The sequence below is a fragment of the Macaca thibetana genome, chromosome 13 (assembly GCF_024542745.1).
Source record: "Macaca thibetana thibetana isolate TM-01 chromosome 13, ASM2454274v1, whole genome shotgun sequence".
NCBI classification, from domain to species: Eukaryota; Metazoa; Chordata; class Mammalia; order Primates; family Cercopithecidae; genus Macaca; species Macaca thibetana.
The window spans coordinates 37,571,338-37,589,608 of NC_065590.1; the positions used below are offsets into that span (position 1 = coordinate 37,571,338).

The following is an 18,271-nucleotide window of genomic DNA, read 5'->3' on the forward strand; positions in this document are numbered from 1 at the left end:
TCCTTGCCTGACTTTTATTTTTATGTTTTTCCTTTTGCATTTTCAACATCTATTATTTGGTCCCACAATGTTTTTGCCGCGGGTTGACCATTAAATGTTCCAAATAGAGTTGAATTGACCTACACATTAATTCTGCATTTTATGCTTTTCTAGGTCTCCAGAGAGAGTCCAGTCCCTGTCCTGTAATAACTGTAGAGCACTTTAAAGAATCACTGGGCGTTAAAGGCCTTCCCCTGTATCCAGACCCCTCCAGAGTACCTGGCACAAAGACTCAGAACAACTTAGAATCTGACTACTTGGCCAGAGATGGCCCTTCAAGCAACAGCTCATTCCACAGTAGCGAAGAGGAAGGGACTGACCTTGAAGGAGATATGCTGGATTGCAGTGGGTCTCGGCCTCTCCTTATGGAGTCTGAAGAAGAAGATGAGAGCTGCAGGCCCCCCCAGGGGAAGCTGGGAGGAGCTGTTGCATTCGCTCCACCAGAGGTCTCTACTGAGCAAGCAAAGACAGTGCAAGGTGGAAGAAAGAACCAGTTTCAAGCCCTCACACAGCCAGCCACGGATGGGCTCAGTGAGCCAGATGTTTTTGCCATAGCTCCCTTTAGGAGCTCAAGGGTTCCAAATGATGACATGGACATTTTCTCCAAAGCCCCATTTGTCTCCAAGAGCAGTGTGGCTCCTTCCCAGCCAGAGGAGTCGGACGTGTTTTTGAGAGCTCCTTTCACTAAGAAGAAAAGCATGGATGAGGTAACAGTTATCCAGAGCACCTCCCAGGAGCTACCTGCACAGACCGGTCTCCTCGGTCAGACAGGTGACATCCCCGTGCCCTCGGGCCGTGAGAGAGCTGTGTACACTTCTGTCCAAACTCAGTATTCCACAGCTGGTTTTGTGCAACAATCTAACCTCCTCTCCCATTCTGTGCAAGCAGCAGACCATCTGGACAGCATCTCTCCCAGGGGATCCTGCCTGGAATCTGGGGGTCATCCTAATGACAGAAACAAAGGACCTCAGCTCCAGAAAGAAGCTGTCTCAGGCCCCGTGGCTGGCAAACCATTCCGCCCCCAGTCCTTATCCAAGTATTCCCGTCACTATAGCCCAGAAGATGAGCCAAGTCCAGAAGCCCAGCCCATTGCTGCCTACAAAATTGTTTCACAGACCAACAAGCAGTCGATAGCTGGGTCTGTTTCTATCACATCTCTTTCTTCCAGGACTACGGAGCTGCCAGCTGCTGATCCATTTGCTTTAGCACCCTTCCCTTCGAAATCAGGCAAGAAACCCTAGGAGCAAAACCTGAGCCTCAAGCCTCTGTCTCTGTCCCACCCTCAGTACCTGCCACGGCACTCCCAGCTGAGCCTTCCGAAGAAGAAATATTATCAGTTCTTATCTTTCAATTCCCTGCGTCAGAGCAGAATTTCTTGAGTCAACAAACTCAGTTGCAGTGATATTTAGTTGAAGCCCCTTTAAGTTATGTTCTTTTTGTTGTTGTTAGTTTGTTTATATTGATTTCTGGACTTGTAGGCATTTTCATATCCTTCACAGAGGTCATCCACTTCCACCAAGAACTCTGCTTCCCCCCACCCCCGGAAACTGTTTAAATCCTGAAATACTTCTTCACCCCAATCCCAAAGGGGCCCTATTGTTGCTAGTTTTAATTCCTGTAGCTCCTGTTCTAAGTCATGCCCGCCGAAGAATCAAGATTAGTCCCTCCACTAAATTAAGATTTAGTGCTCCTGGAAAGGGGAGATGTCTGGAAAGAAGAGCAAGACGAAAACCCTGCACATCAACAGGAAGTGTAATCCTGCAGTTACTAATCATTCATTCCTGTGGAAGCAGAAGCTCTAGGAGTCTGGATGTTTCTCGGTCTGTGTGCGAGCCAGACTGGCCCTTGTGCATGGGTGTCTGTGGGTGTGGAATGTACGTCAGAGCCTATGTAGAGACACAGGCAGATGGGATAACGCCTCATTATCTAGTCATGCTGGCAGGGCTTTCCGCACATCCATGCTTTTGAAATTAGTATGAGTGTACAGGTTTGTGTGTGCATGTATGCGTGTGTGTGCACAGGAAGCATTTCTACTTGAGGGAAATCCTGCCCCATCATGCCTGCCTCCACAATCAAATCACTCGTGTTTTGGTGTTTGCTCACCTAACTGACTTGAACCCCATTTTATTTAGTTAGTTTTCTTCTCATGGCAAAATGGAATACATTGGAAGGTGTAGGAAAAATGCTGCTGGAACTGATGTTTCAGAGTCATCTTTTTTTCTCTCCAGCATTTCCTGTTTTGCTATTAACAAATTCTATTTACCTGATTGTGAAAAATTAATGTCCCTTATACATTTTCCCCTCACGACACTAGAAAAGAACATCTTGTTACAGTTCCGGCCTCTGAGTATGTGGGCTAAATGCCAGCATTAGGGAATTCATCCATCGTAAGACGAGGATACAAACTAGGCTTGCTTGTTTCGGGTTGTTTTGTTGTGTGGTTGTTGTTGCCAAATCTCTGCTGCCCTTTGAGGAAACGTAAATCTGAGACATGGGAATAAGTGTTTGGGAGGATGGAAAAGACCCGAGTCATGGAGGCATGAAAACTTTTACGTTCTCTGTCCTCTTTAGATGTTGAAATAGGCCAGACAGGTTAACTGATGTTTTTTTTTTTTAATTGTCTTTTATTTCTGGAAAGATCTGACTTATTCCTAGCTTTTTTCATACCCTTTGTTATTAGTGCCTTAAAATAAAGCTGGCCAGGTGCGGTGCCACACACCTGTAATCCCAGCATTTTGGAAGGCTGAGGCGGGAGGATCACTTGAGCCCAGGAAGTTCAAGACCAACTCTGGCAACACAGCGAGACCCTGTCCCTACAAAAAAAAAAAAAAAAAAAATAGGCTGGGCACAGTGGCTCATGCCTGTAATCCCAGCACTTTGGGAGACCAAGGTGGGCCGATCACAAGGTCAGGAGTTTGAGACCAGCCTGGCCAACATGGTGAAATCCCGTCTCTACTAAAAATACAAAAAATTAGCTGGATGTGGTGGTGCACACCTGTAGTCCCAGCTACTCAGGAGGCCGAGGCAGGAGAATTGCTTGAACCCAGCAGGCAAAGGTTGCAGTGAACCGAGATTGCACCACTGCACTCCGGCCTGGGCAACAGAGCGAGTCTGAAAAATAAAATAATAAAAAAATTAGCTGGGTATGGTGACATATGCCTGTAGCTTCTCAGGAGGCTGAGCTGGAACGATCAGTTGAACCCGGGAGTTCGAGGCTGCAGTGAGTCGTGAGTCCAGTCTGGATGACAGAGTGAGACCCTGTCTCCAAAAATATAGTAATAAAAATAAAGGCTGTATCTCAATGGGAAGATTTCTGCTAAGGCAGTTCAACTTAATGGAAAGAACTGCTGCATTAGGTTTCAACTTGAATGCTTTCTGTCACTTCTAGCAAAGGTTAAGTGATTTTTCCATTAGCTGTAGAAGTTTGGAGAGTTATTTACCAAGCCAGATCAATGATTTAAAAATTATTGGAAATTCATCTAAGAATCAAGTCTGAATGCCCAATTGTATTGCGGTTAATTAGGTGTGATATTCTTTAAAGTTGAGCAATATTGGCAGTAAAATATGAGCAGCTACTTTTCAACACTTATTCCTTTTTTGGTTGGTCTCTACCTATTTCAAATGTCCAGATTAAAAGATAAATAATTGGCACTGTGCCAAGGTTTGGTTTTCCAACTAAGGTCTCAATTGTGCCATACACCTATGTCTTTCACTTTGGTGGATGCTAAATGTTTATTCTAAGAATATGCATCTTCCCAATTCTCATTTCTGATTTTTATGTATTAGTGGATGCAAAATTGTCTTTCTAGTTGAATGAATAATTTTGGCTAATGCACATGGAACTTTGCACCCCAGATTCTTCCCATGGTCATTATCAAGTGAAACTCTCAAAAACATGAGCTAAGAAATATTCAGGGATATTTCTCACCCCCACTCAGAATTCTTTTTTTTTTTTTCTTCAAGATGGTGTCTTGCTCTGTCGCTCAGGCTGGAGTGCAGTGGCGCGATCTCGGCTCACTGCAACCTCCACCTTCCGAGTTCAAGCGATTCTGCCTCAGCCTCCTGAGTAGCTGGGATTACAGGCACACACCACCACGCCTGGCTACTTTTTGTATTTTTACTAGAGACGAGGTTTCACCATGTTGGCCAGGATGGTCTCGAACTCTTGACCTCCCAATCTGCCCACCTTGGCTTCCCAAAGTGCTGGGATTATAGGCGTGAGCCACCGCACCTGGCCCAGAAATTCTTAAAGTACGAGGTCATTCTAATTCCCCTTTCCAAATATTCAGGATTATCTCTGTAACAGCCCAGCAAAATGTTTTTCCTTTGGTTATTTGATAATTCCCTTCTAATCAAGTGACTATTTTAATTCCCAAGGTGCAAATCAGAATAAAATCATGGTGATTTTACTGCATAATTGAATACTTTGTCGAGCATGAGCTTGTATCCTTTTTAAATTTTTCACTGGAGGCCAGGCACAGTGGCTCTCGCCTGTAATCCCAGCACTTTGGGAGGCTGAGGTGGGTGGATCACTTGAGGTTAGGAGTTTTTGAGACCATCCTGGCCAACATGGTGAAACCCTGTCTCTACTAAAAATACAAAAAGTAGCCAGGCGTGGTGGCACATGCCTGTAGTTCCAGTTACTAAGGAGGCTGAGGCAGGAGAATTGCTTGAACTGGGGAGGCAGAGTTTGCAGTGAGCCAAGATTGTGTCATTGCACTCCAGCCTGGGTGACAAGAGCAAAACTCTGTCTCAAAAAAAAAAAAAAAAAAAAAAAAATTGGGCTGGGCGCGGTGGCTCAAGCCTGTAATCCCAGCACTTTGGGAGGCTGAGACGGGTGGATCACGAGGTCAGGAGATCGAGACCATCCTGGCTAACATGGTGAAAGCCCGTCTCTACTAAAAAAATACAAAAAACTAGCCGGGCGAGGTGGCGGGCCCCTGTAGTCCCAGCTACTCGGGAGGCTGAGGCAGGAGAATGGCGGGAACCCAGGAGGCGGAGCTTGCAGTGAGCTGAGATCCGGCCACTGCACTCCAGCCCGGAGGACAGAGCGAGACTCCGTATCAAAAAAAAAAAAAAAAAAATTGTCACTGGCGACATGATGGGTGGAGACTCTACATACCTTCTTTGAATACAGAAATGGATGCAAACACATACGAATTACTTTTTTTTTTTTTTTTTTTTTTTTTTTGGTGATGCATGAAAAAATTTTGACTTGTGGATTACATTAATTATTAGTAGCTGTTAGATTCTGCCGACTTGTATTACAGTAGGGTCTTATTTCCTTAAAGAGAAAAAAAATACAATCATGCCCCACTTAATGATGAGGGAAACATTCAGAGAAATGCATCCTTAGGTTATTTTGTCATTGTGTGAACGTCACAGAGTGTATTTAACACAAACCTAGATGGTACGGCCTCTATCCACCTAGGATATATGGTCTAGCCTATTGCTCCTGGGCTGCAAACCTGTACAGCATGTTACTGTACTGAACACTGTAGGCAGTTGTAACACAATGGTATTTCTGTATCCAAACATTTTAGACATAGAAAAGGTACAGTAAAAATATGGTATAATCGTATGGGACCATCATGGTATATGTGGTCCATCATTGATGGAATCGTTGTTATGCAGCACATGACTGTATATAATCAAACGACTGTACTTTGTTGTTTTCGTTTGTTGTGTTTTTGCTTTACACATTTGATAGGGAACATAGAACTTGTGACCTTTCATTTCAGTGGAAAGCATTGAGCCAGAATATATTTATTCATAAACCATCAAGCCACACATGCATTGATGAACCCTGAAAGAATCCACATTAATTGACTAACAGGCAGTATTGAATTAATGATGTCATATGTGGTGAAAAATATTTAATATATCATTTTCTTGGGCTCACACACAGCCCTTTAGTTCCAAGTACTTGGTTAGATTAGAAAATGGGATGAACACAATTTGATGCTGAGGCAGCTGCTGAGCAGCACCTAGGGAGTCTAGGTCATACACCCTATATTGTTTTGGGCCCACTTATTATTGAGTTGAAAAGTGTCATATTTATAGACTAGAGTGTATGTGTTTACAGGCCCATGTTGTATCTGAGTTTTCTCTGGCAACTAAGATCTCTTTCTAAATGTTCTAGAAAGATACTGGTATCTTACTGGCCCATTATTTATTTAGTAAGTTTTAGAATACATGTATATCAGTGTTTTCAACTACTTGGTGGACATTTCACTGATGCATAATGAAAGCAGATTATAATCAGAGTGATCTGACAATGGAAATTCTGTATTTGCTTCCATAAAGAAAAATAATCAAAACATATATCAGATATAATATATATGCAGTATATCACATAGGAAATTTTATTATAGGAATTAGAGAAGGATGCTCCTCAATTCTCTAGCAGGAAGAATACAACTTAAAATCATTTGGGTCCCTTTAATAAAGAAAAATTCCCTGTTGTGTGTTCAGAATTGAAATTGGAGAACACATGCCAGTCAACTGTGAAATGGTTGCTGGATAAAAACACAGATGTGGTTTTATCGGAGAAATGTGGGACTGAAATTATTTTGATGAGAAGTACATAAGAGAGCTGCAGAAAAGACCGTAGCTTCTGAGGAGGCAGGAGTACCTTGTTAATGTCCAAACCACCCCTGAATTCTAATGTTCCACCTGAAGGAGTAAACACTGAAAACTTTAAATGGAATCATCTAATTTAAATTCTTAGTTTTTTCTTTGTTTCTCAGCTGATACTTGTAGTTTTGTTTTGTTTTTTTAACCACCAAGAACACTTGCAAATTTGTTACTGAAAACATCAATAAAGGAAAAGAAGAGTTTCAAAATGCTTGAAAAGAAAAAGTAGTATGTGGTTGGGAATTGTTTTTGTTCAAGTCCCTGGAAGTCTTCCTGACTTACCTCCCTTGCTCCTGTTCCCACTTCATTTCCTTACTTGACATTCCCCTATTTTGAGCATATCAATAAGTGCATGATGAATGATCATGTTAACTTTAATTGCTTTCTTCTTAAGTTTCAGCCAAGACTGTGACAATCTCACCAAATAAGAATGAAATGGATGGGGTGTGGTGGCTCGCACCTGTAATCCCAGCACTCTGGGAGGCTGAGGTGGGCAGATCGCTTGAGCTCACGAGTTCAAGACCAGCCTGGGCCACATGGCAAAACCTCGTCTCTTCAAAAAATACAAAAATTAGCCAGGCATGGTGGTGCACACCTGTAGTCCCAGCTACTTGGGAGGCTTAGATGGGAGGATGACTTGAGCATGGGAGGCAGATGTTGCAGTAAGCCAAGATCGTGTCACTGCACTCCAGCCCAGGCAACAGAGCCAGACCCTGTCTCAAAAAAAAAACAAAACAAATCATGAATGAATGAAATGGCTCACCTTCCCTATTATGAACTAGAAGAAGGATGAAGGAAGGTTGGCAGGACCCCAGCCTTACTCTGTAGTGACAACCCGGAGGTACCTCTCCCGGAACGTAGCGTCAAGTTTATGTGTGAAGGAACCCTAGAATAGCTGGCAAAAATGGCTACATGTTAACCATTCTTGACTTAGTCTAGTATTCCTATAATTTGTAATTCCATAAATTTATTCTCAGCTGTCTCCCAGCCATTTCTAACAGAAGGATGTGTGCCCCGATTTTGACAATGTTCTTGAAATCAAGTTAGTGTTACCTGCATTGCATTATAATGGAACTATATGTACATGTTAAAGGGATCCATTTGCAGAAATAGTTTTTACCCATTTATACCAGTTAAAGTAGGATAGGTTAGACTTTGGGGGCAGGGTGAGACAGTGCGCCTTTCACTCTGAAATGGCAAACCAGCTGTATTCTTTGAGTCTACTGGAGATTCCTGTTTGAGTGTGAATGGGGTATATGTGTTTGTGTGTCTGTGTGTGTGCTCATTCATCATGCTTTCTTCCATGGTGTTAATTCAAGCTCTCCTAATAAAGGCATCCAAAGAATACTGAGAAGTTGACCATAGGTATTTGGCATGAGTAAATCTGGTTCCTTTTGCCAAAAACTCTCAAAGTTACAGCTGGAGTTCTTCTCGATAAAAGGTTGGGGAAATCGGCCATGGCTTTAGCCTTGTTCCCAAGTACACATCTTCTTATCCACAAGGATGAAACTCTGTAGGGCTCACCCTGAGGGCTCATGTGTGGCACTGGGAGGGTAGCAGTGACCAGAACACCACAAGGCCCACAAGATGTTTTGAATGAGGGAACATTTAATGTCATTTGTTAGGAGATAGAAACCAAATAATAAAGGACAAGGACCATGCTCATTCCGTGGAGAAGAGGTGAACTCCCTCTGCTGACTATTTGGAATGGACTGAATGAGGAGGTCTCCCCAGCCAGAAGGAATATTGAGGTCATCAGGCCTTGGAAAACAATGTACACATAATCTTGGGCTGTGAACAAGAGAAAGGAGGGGGGGAAAACATGAAAGTCAATCTTAACAATGTTTGCGATACCTCTTATTTGCAGACCATTGGATTGATGTTATTGCACTCTTGGTGTGATTTATCGTATGTATCTGATAGGTTTTATGAATTGTTTTGAGTTGTAAACTCCTATACCCTTTATTAAAATTGACCTAATTAAATGATTTATGCTTTGTGCAATTTCTTAAATCAGATCTCTCTAGGATTGAAGGGATCCATAGGTATCTTTCACTTAGTGTGAAGCCTAGTAGTATACTTTTATACTCCTGAAGAGAGACCAGCATTAACATAAAGAGAGAAGTCTTAGGAAAAAATACACCTAAGAATTATTTTTAAAATCCATATTGTGAAGGAGAATCTGCCTGCCTATTTCCTCTCCAAATTTCAGAAAACACAGAGTGCTATTTGCCTGAACTTTAATGGGCTTGACTTTGTTATGATTCAGGGAGAACTGGTAACACCTCTGCTGAGTTTGCAGAGGTGGCGTTTGAAGAAGACCCAGGAATCCAAAGATTTCTGGTATTATATGCAAGAGTGAAGCCAAAGTTACCCACTTCTGAAAATTTAAGACCTAAATACATACCCCACCAAATTCTACAATGTGAAGTTCTTATGCTTTTCCTATTTCAAGTGAGCATTAAGCAAAAGCACAGTCTTTTCTATCTGTGCCTCCGCAGTTGCTCTGGGGGAAGCCCTTTTCAGACTGTCACTGAGCCTTCTGCTAAGGTGTGCCCTGCCTTCCATGTAGGGAACACAGGAGTTGCAAGTACAAGTTCCCACAGGTGGGCTCTGCATTCACTTCTTTGTACCTCACTTTTGCCCCTGAGGCTGGTTGGTTAATAGACCAAGGAGGTGCCTTATATTACCCCTTAACACCCAAGTGGGAGGAACCAGGGTGAGACCCCAGGGGAAAGCCATGAGCAGCAGATGGTTTAGATCTGCTTCTCTAGATTGAAGTCAAAGTTCTTTCCCCCTCCCCTCTTATGTATTTTTCTTTGAGTTCCTCTTTTCTTATATTTGAGTAGTAAGATCTAGAGGGCTTAGCTTAGCATGTGAGTTTACATGGAAGGAGACCAAGTAGTCCGTCAACCTGCTGTTACATAAGGTTAGCCTAGGGACCCAAAAAGAGACATATTCCCTTCAGAATGCAGCCCAGGTGTGGACATGGATGAAGAATTAATGGGAGAAGCACTTGGGCATATTGAATGCTCAAGCAGCTAAGCTCAGCAGCAGAGGAGAAACAATCTGTAGAGAAGGAACAGATAAAGGAATAAGACAGTGAAGAGTAAATGGACAACAAGCACACCTAGCACTCAGTCATGGTTTTTAAATACCATTCTCTAATAAAAAGAGCCAGGGTTCCATGGAGAAATGGCTGATTCTAGGACAAGAGGAAATATACAAGATGAACCAGGAGCATCTTGTAGTGTCAGAAGGTTAAAAGAGCTTAAAAAAAACAAAATGGAGGCCGGGTACAGTGGCTCATGCCTGTAATCCCGGCACTTTGGGAGGCTGAGGTGGGTGGCTCTCTTGAGCTCAGGAGTTCGAGACCAGCCTGGCCAACATGGTGAAACCCTGTCTCTACTAATAATACAAAATAGCCAGGCGTGGTGGCATGCACCTGTGATTCCAGCTACTCAGGAGGCTGAGGCAGGAGAATCGCTTGAACCCAGGAGGCAGAGGTTGCAGTGAGCCAAGATCGTGTCACTGCATTCCAGCCTGGGCAACATAGCGAGACTCTGGGTCAAAAAAAAAAAAAAAGCTGGTGCCTGGTATAGTGGCTCACACCTGTAATCCCAGCACTGTAGGAGGCCAAGGTGGGTGGATTGCTTAAGCCCAGGAGTTCGAGACCAGCCTGGGCAGCATGGTGAAACTCTGTCTCTATCCCTCAAAAAAATATAAAAATTAGCCAGGCGTGGTGGCATGCCCCTGTAGTCCCAGCTACTTGGGAGGCTGAGGTGGGAGGTGGAGGTTACAGTGAGCCAAGATCGCACCACTCTACTCCAGCCTAGGCAACAGAGTGAGACCCCACTTAAAACAAAACAAAACGTTTAAGGGGTAAATTTTAGCCTGGGCAATATAGTGAGACCTTGGTTCCACAAAAAATTTAAAAATTAGTTGAGTGTGCTCGTTCACATCTCTGGTCCCAGCTACTTGGGAGGCTGAGATGGGAGGATCACTTGAGCCATGGAGTTTGAGGCTGCAGTGAGCCAAGATCATGCCACCACTCCAGCCTGGGTGACAGAGAAAACCTTGTCTCTCTCTCTCTCTCTCTCTACATATATATATATAGAGAGAGACCAGGCATGGTGGCTCACATCTGTAATCCCAGCATAGAGAAAGCCAAGACAGGAGAATCATTTGAGGCTAGGCATTTGAGACCAGCCTGGGCAACACAGTGAAACCCCATCTCTATCAAAAAAAATAAAAATAAAGAGTCACAGGAACATAAGAGCCAACCTGAAAGAACTCCCAATGGTCAAAGCTAGAACAAATTGAGCAATAAAATAAACACTATATTATTAGATTATAATACATAGGATAAACATCCATGAGCCCATACTGATATAAAAAGTGATTGAATAAACAGGATAAATGGGGAAGAAAAATCTCTCACACAGAATTTCAATACATCTATTATTAGATTATATTCCTCCCCACAGGAAGTGAAACTCAAGACTTTCTGTACTGAAACACAGCCACACTCTTTCATTTATGTATTGCCTATGGCTGCTTTTGCTATCCAAGGACAGGGTGCAGTAGTTGCAACAGAGACCATGTGGTCCGCAAAGACAAAAATATTTACCCTATGGCCCTTTACAGAAAATTGATTTGACTCCTGCTCTAATTCTTGCAACCTGCTCCTCTTACCTCCTGCCCCTGATAAGTACATTTTACTCAGCAAGCTGGGGTCCCCTTCCCTGCTAGCGCCCCTCATTAGCAGAATCCCTCCAGGAAAGCTCACCCTGGCTGGCTTCTGCCGTGCCCACTTGGCCCATGGGAAAGTTTTGGCATCCTTGTTCCACCAAATATCAGGGTGCAAGCCTGTCTCCTGTCCCTTCTCTCTTTGCTGTGCCACTTGTGGGCTACTTGGATCCACCTCCCATCTCTGGAATTCATCCCCAAACTCCCGAGGACACTCCAAGGACCGCCTTACCATATTTTACCCCAGTAATTGGGGAGACTGAGCCAAAAGTCTCTGCAGGTCAGGAAGCCCGCAGTCAGGGAGTGAGACTTTAACGCTGCTCTAATCAGAGGCACCCTGGGGCTTTCGGGATGATTCTCAGTTGCCTTGTCTTACACAACCTGGGTGGGTTGGGTGGAGGTGTCACCATTTTTTTTTTTTTTTAACATCTTTCAGGAAGCCTAACCACTTTAAAATGTTAGAGGCCTTTGATATCAGTGTCCTTGACTTGGAGGCTTAAGCCAAAACTCCAAGACAGCAGGAAAGTCCCATTCCATACCCTGTTCCACAGGGCTACCATGCTGGGTAACTCCGGGGAACGACTCACATTGCATCCTGTTTTATTGTGGCCCCTATCGTTAAACAGGGCACACCCTTCACAGCCAGAAGAAGTAGCCCTCCAGCTACATATACATATACATAGCTACAAACCCGAATGACCAGGTGTTCCCAGGTGTTCTCTTAGATCTTAAATCTAGGAACACCTGGCTTTGGAGGTAAAAGGGGAGAAGTACAATTTGATGAAGGAAATCAGAATTTGTTGTTTATTGGGATAATTATTAGGTATAAAATAGTAGAAGAGCGCGAGGCGTGGTGGCTCACGCCTGTAATCCCAGCACTTTGGGAGGCCGAGGCGAGTGGATCATGAAGTCAGGAGTTCAAGGCCAGCCTAGCCAACATGGTGAAACCCCATCTCTACTCAAAATACAAAAATTAGCTGGCTGTGGTGGCACATGCCTGTAATCCCAGGTCCTCGGGAGGCTGAGGCAGGAGAATGGCTTGAACCTGGGAGGTGGAGGTTGCAGTGAGTCAAGATCATGCCATTGCACTCCAGTCTGGGCGACTCCTTCTCAAAAAATAAATAAAAAATAAAAATAAAAAATAAAAAAACTAGTAGAAAAGCTACAAAGCTTGCAGAGAAATTTTGGAAAATACAAAAGCAGGAACTTTGTTTTTAAAATGTTTATTCCAGGTCTTGCACAGTGGCTCAGGCCTGTAATCCCAGCACTTTGGGAGGCTGACGCAGGAAGATCACTTGAGGAGTTCTGAGAGTCACCTGTGCAACATAGTGAGACCCCCGTCTGTACAAAAATAAAGATAAAAAAAAATAATTGGGCACTGTGGTGTGCACCTCTAGTCCCAGCTACTCAGGAGGCTGAAGAAGAAGGATCACTTGAGCCCAGGAGTTTGAAGCTGTAGGATACCATGATCACACCACTGCACTCCAGCCTGGAAGACAGAGCAAGACTGTGTCTTAAAAACTTAAAAGTTTTATTCTGGATTATTTAAGAAAGAAGATATTTTCCCCTCTCAATCAACAAACCAAAGGCAATTAGAAGGGGCTGTATATAATTAGAGTGAAAAATGGAAGGTATTATCTTCGATGTTATTTGTTTAATCCTTTTTTGAGACCTTCACCAACCTCACAGTACAATGTGGCTCTGTCTCTGCTTCCACCTTCTCTGTGGAAACTCCAATGACTGACATCTCTCTCCGTCCATTCCTGGGATCATGTGTGCTTGGAACAGATTCTGTTCTGCTACCATGTACTCATTTGCTTCTTCAACTGCTCTGCTGCCTGCGACCAGATCAGCCCCAGAAGGCTGGTAATAGAAAAAGTTTAGACAAATTAAATTTAACAGAGCTTAATTGAGCAAAGAATGATTCACAAATCAGGCAGCCCCCAGAACCAGAATAGGTTCAGAGCGACTCCAGGACTGTCACATGGTTGGATAAGATTTATGGACAGAAAAAGGAAAGTGATCTATAGAAAACAGAAGTGAGGAACAGAAACAGCTCAACTGGTGACAGCTGGGGATTTACCTTGTTTGACCTGGTTTGAACATTTGACTGCCTGTGGTTGAGTGAAGCTTGGCTCCTGTGACTGACTGAGACTCACTGCTTGTTACAAGAGTCTGTTTACACACCAAGTTGGGTTACAGTTCACTGTGTCTAGAGAAACCCAACTTAAAATACGCAAGGAGGCAGCTTTAGGCCAAACATAACAATTTCCCCCTTTTGAACAACCTCTCAATTTGAGAGATTAACCAAAACTTTAGGCATTGATGTCATTCTGTCACCATCATACATGGAGTTATTTGGTCTCAAATTTCACTGAGAAATAGTAGAACAATGGATTTTTTTATTTTTTATTTTTTATTTTATTTTATTTTTTTTTTTGAGACGGAGTCTCGCTCTGCCGCCCAGGCTGGAGTGCAGTGGCCGGATCTCAGCTCACTGCAAGCTCCGCCTCCCGGGTTTACGCCATTCTCCGGCCTCAGCCTCCCGAGTAGCTGGGACTACAGGCACCCGCCACCACGCCCGGCTAGTTTTTTGTATTTTTAGTAGAGACGGGGTTTCACTGTGTTAGCCAGGATGGTCTCGATCTCCTGACCTCGTGATCCGCCCGTCTCGGCCTCCCAAAGTGCTGGGATTACAGGCTTGAGCCACCGCGCCCGGCCGGATTTTTTTATTTTTATTATTTATTTTTATTTATTTATTTTTTTGAGACAGAGTCTTTCTCTGTCACCCAGGCTAGGTGGAGTGCAGTGACGTGATCTCGGCTCACTGCAAGCTCCGCCTCCTGGGTTCCCGCCATTCTCCTGCCTCATCCTCCTGAGTAGCTGGGACTACAGGCACCTGCCACCACACCCGGCTAATTTTTTGTATTTTTAGTAGAGACGGGGTTTCACTGTGTTAACTAGGATGGTCTCGATCTCCTGACCTCATGATCCGCCCGCCTCAGCCTCCCAAAGTGGTGGGACTACAGGTTTGAGCCACCGCGCCGGCCCGAACAGTGGGTTTTGTAAGATGGGAACAAAGAAACGGAACAATAGAAAGAAACCTGATTGGGTAACATCAGGTTACTTTTTTGTAACAGTTACGGCAGAGGGGGACTTCCTTATGCTGGAATCTCCTGTTTTCAGGAGAAAAAAAGAAACGAGCCTGTTTTGGGGTCTGCCTCCTACAAGTTTCAGTTTGATTACGTGGCATTTAGCATGAGTGACTCCATTTTGGTTTGGTCTGGTCTGTTGGGGCCTAGTACAGGAGCTCAGTCCAAAACAGTGACCTCCCATAATTTTATTTAACAAGGCCAAGGAACCTATGGTGTAATGTCTTCCCACTTCCCCTGTCCAGATGGGGGCTGGTGCAGCCTGCTTCAGACCCTGACATCCAGTCAGTAGTTAACTGTGCTCCACAGGTCCCACTGGGGTACAGCATGCCCCTCTCCTTTCACAGGCTAGAAAGCAGCAGGACCCTGGGCTCAGGGCTCACACAGTCTTAGATGTTTTAATGAAACAACTTCCTTCTTTTGTGTCATCTTTATTTCAAACACTCTCCCTGAGCCTGAGGCAGAGTTCATGGGGGCTGGTCAGAAGACAGTCTGAGTATCTGGGCCCCTTGACCTTGGATCAAACATATGAATTGACTCTTTCCTCAAGAAAGGAATTCTTCCCCAGGATGAATTCTTTCCCAGAAGGGTTCACCATGCCTCAGGTAAATATTTCTTTGTTGCACCTGACACATCAGCCCAGCAGAAATACTCAAATCCATTTCATTTCTAGGAAGAACACAGGTTAGTCAGCTGACCTCAGATGTCACTCCTTGTAGAATATCAGGAATGGGTCTAAAAGTGTTATAGGAAAATAAAGCAACAGCATCATTGTAACTACCTATGTGACAAGCTCAGTTCAAGGCACTTTGAATGCATTTTCTCTAATCACTCAACTATTTTAAGTAGGTATTGTTCCCTACATTTTACAGATTAGGAAAGTTAGGCTCATCCATTCAACAAGTTTTTTTGTTTGTTTGTTTTTGTGAGACAGAGTCTTGCTCTGTCACCCAGGCTGGAGCCTGGCGCGATTTCTGCTCAGTGCAACCTCCGCCTCCCAGGTTCAAGCATTCTCCTGCCTCAGTCTCCTGAGTAGCTGGGACTACAGGTGCCCGCCACCACGCCCAGCTAATTTTCTGTATTTTTAGTAGAGATGGGGTTTCACCGTGTTAGCCAGGATGGTCTCCATCTCCTGACCTCGTGGTCCACCCGCCTCGGCCTCCCAAAGTGCTGGGATTACAGGTGTGAGCCACAGCGCTGGGCCTCAAGAAGTATTTATGGAGCGCTTACTGAATGGCAGGTGCTGTTCTAGGCATATGAGATGCATCGGTTATCAATATAAGCAAATATCTCTACCTTCGTGGGGCATACATTCTACAGAGGGAAACTTATTTAAAATAATTAGCATAATAATGAAATAAAATATATTTATTAGAAGGTGATTAGTTCTACAGAACTTCAGAGAGGTTTCAATTTAGCAAGCATATCTTGAGTATCTCTTAAATGCCAGGCACTAGGAATAAAATCAAGAAGATAAAGGTGGCCTGTCTATATGGTGCTTAGGCAAGTGATACCATAGAGGAAGGGGCAGAACTAGTAGTTATTGCCACTGCTGACATCCATGTTGGGAATGATAACCAGAATGAGTGACTGAGGCAAGTATCTCAGTCCATTGAGGTTTATTAAGCCAGCTTCAGGGAGTGTCAGGGAAAAAAACGTGAGCCACAGATGCATTTGTGGCTGTTTCCCCAAAGAGGTTTTCAGGAGGTTTAGTATTTATACTTTTTCTTAAAGGGAAGGAAGGCACGTAGGAAGAGGGGCAGGTAGTTGTAAAGGTGAATGGTTACATTCTTAGGAGACTTCAGTTAGTGCCCAGTAAATCTGCATTTTACATAAGATAAGATGAATGTCTGAAGAAAAAAAAAAAGGATTAAAGGAAGAATCAATTATGCAAACATGTTTGGGTAGCTGGAAGAATGACTGATCTCATTTGTCTTTGTTTTACACCTGGGAAGATAAGCTTGTAATCAACATTATCAGTGTAGAATGGAACAGACTTTAGTTTTAGGAGCCAGATACACTGGAAACCTAAAGTTACAACTGGCATGTCCTTGTTTATGGGAGGCTGGCAAAGAATTTACTTATGCATGATCTGTGGGGAAGTTATTCGGAGATGCCTGAGGCCTTTTACCTTTCCATGGGGATCTGGCTAACGCATAATGCTAGTGACAGCTATTCATTTGCAAGAGGGGGTTGCATAACTCAGTCACCAGGGTTAACCTTCTCTTTGGAATAAGGAGTGGAAGTCCCGAAATTTTTTAAATTTTCCATTACATGTTCTCGCTCTTTGAAATCTTTCAGAGAAAACACTGTAGAAGACACAAGTTTGTGGTTGTATGTTTCATCTGATTCTAAGTTGCTAGGAAGCCTCATTCCACGGAGATGGGGGAGAAACTAAAGAAGCAATGCCAAATAACAGCAACAAAGGGAAAGGAATCCGGGAACCTGATTCAGGCTACCTAATTATCTCCTCAATTAAGGCAATTATTTGGGCAATCATCTCCCTAACTCTTTTAGTTGTACATTGACACTGTTATAATGTCTGAAGCAGTCTATAGACTCGTTTTTCTAGAGTATCTGAAGCATTTTCAGATTGCAGTGACAATCTGACAGATTTTCCTGGATTGTGGCTTGAATCAGGTGTTTAAGTGAACCCTTTGCATAGCTCATATTCAGTAGGCACAAAGATTGTTTATATATAAATTGCTGTTATTTCTCCCAAAGTTTAAGTTCTCTGGCTTCTGCTTGTAGGGCTTTAAGAAAAGTATAGTTTTAATTTCTCATGACTCGTCAGAGGCATGTGAACCAGAGCAACTCCATCGTGAGTAGGGGCTGGGTAAAATAAGGCTGAGACCTACTGAGCTGCATTCCCAGGCGTTTAGGCATTCTAAGTCACAGGTTGAGATAGGAGCTCGGCACAAGATACAGGTCATAAAGACTTTGCTGATAAAACAACTTGCGGTAAAGAAGCCATCCAAAACCCACCAAAACCGAGATGGTGACAAGTGAGACCTCTGGTCATCCTCTCTGCTACACTTCCACCAGCACCATGACAGTTTACAAATACCATGGCAATGTCAGGAAGTCACCCTATATAGTCTAAAAAGGAGAGGCACGAACAATCCACCCCTTGTTTAGCATATCATCAGTAAATAACCATAAAATGGACAACCAGCAGCCCTGGGGTTGCTCCGTCTATGGAGTAGCCATTCTTTTATTTCTCTACTTTCTTAATAAACTTGCTTTCACTTTACAGACTCACCCTGGATTCTTTCTTATGCGAGATCCAAGAACTCTCTCGTAGGGTCTGGATCGGGACCCCTTTCCGGTAACAATTCCAAAACAAGAAAATGGAAGAAAAAGTTGAAAATGTTAGTTTGGAGACTTGTAGCCAGGAAATAAATCTGAATCCAGTCCAAATATAGGCAAATAATAAAAACTCAAAAACAATGAATAAGGCTAGAATCTAATAACAGGTATACTATAGTTTTCTTCTGAAACATAATTTTTCTTTCTCCAGTTTCCCATTTTTATCAAGGATAAATCATAGTATGACCGATTTATTTGCAAAATAAGTTTTAGTCTTGTACCTGGCCTAATTATTTGCATACAATGCCATAAGCATAGTGATTGACCACATAGACTCCTTTTAAATTCGCTTTGTTGGAACCAGTTCATAAGGAATAGCAGATTTG

General features: G+C 43.4%; 3 protein-coding genes across 9 annotated transcripts in view; 2 read left to right on the forward strand and 1 right to left on the reverse strand.

Annotated features, from left to right (window-relative positions):
- AAK1 (AP2 associated kinase 1) overlaps positions 1-8,663 on the forward strand; it is a 224,816-nt gene extending 216,153 nt beyond the window's left edge. For all 7 annotated transcript variants that reach the window (XM_050754373.1, XM_050754375.1, XM_050754378.1 and 4 more), the window contains one exon: positions 154-8,663. In XM_050754373.1, the coding sequence (XP_050610330.1) occupies positions 154-1,280 (1,127 nt within the window). In that variant the 3' untranslated portion in view covers positions 1,281-8,663. The remainder of the gene's footprint in view (positions 1-153) is intronic.
- NFU1 (NFU1 iron-sulfur cluster scaffold) overlaps positions 1-18,271 on the forward strand; it is a 532,135-nt gene that overhangs the window by 464,099 nt on the left and 49,765 nt on the right. The gene's annotated exons all lie outside the window — the stretch shown is intronic.
- Positions 1-18,271, reverse strand: part of SNRNP27 (small nuclear ribonucleoprotein U4/U6.U5 subunit 27) — a 716,203-nt gene that overhangs the window by 450,339 nt on the left and 247,593 nt on the right. The window lies entirely within an intron of this gene.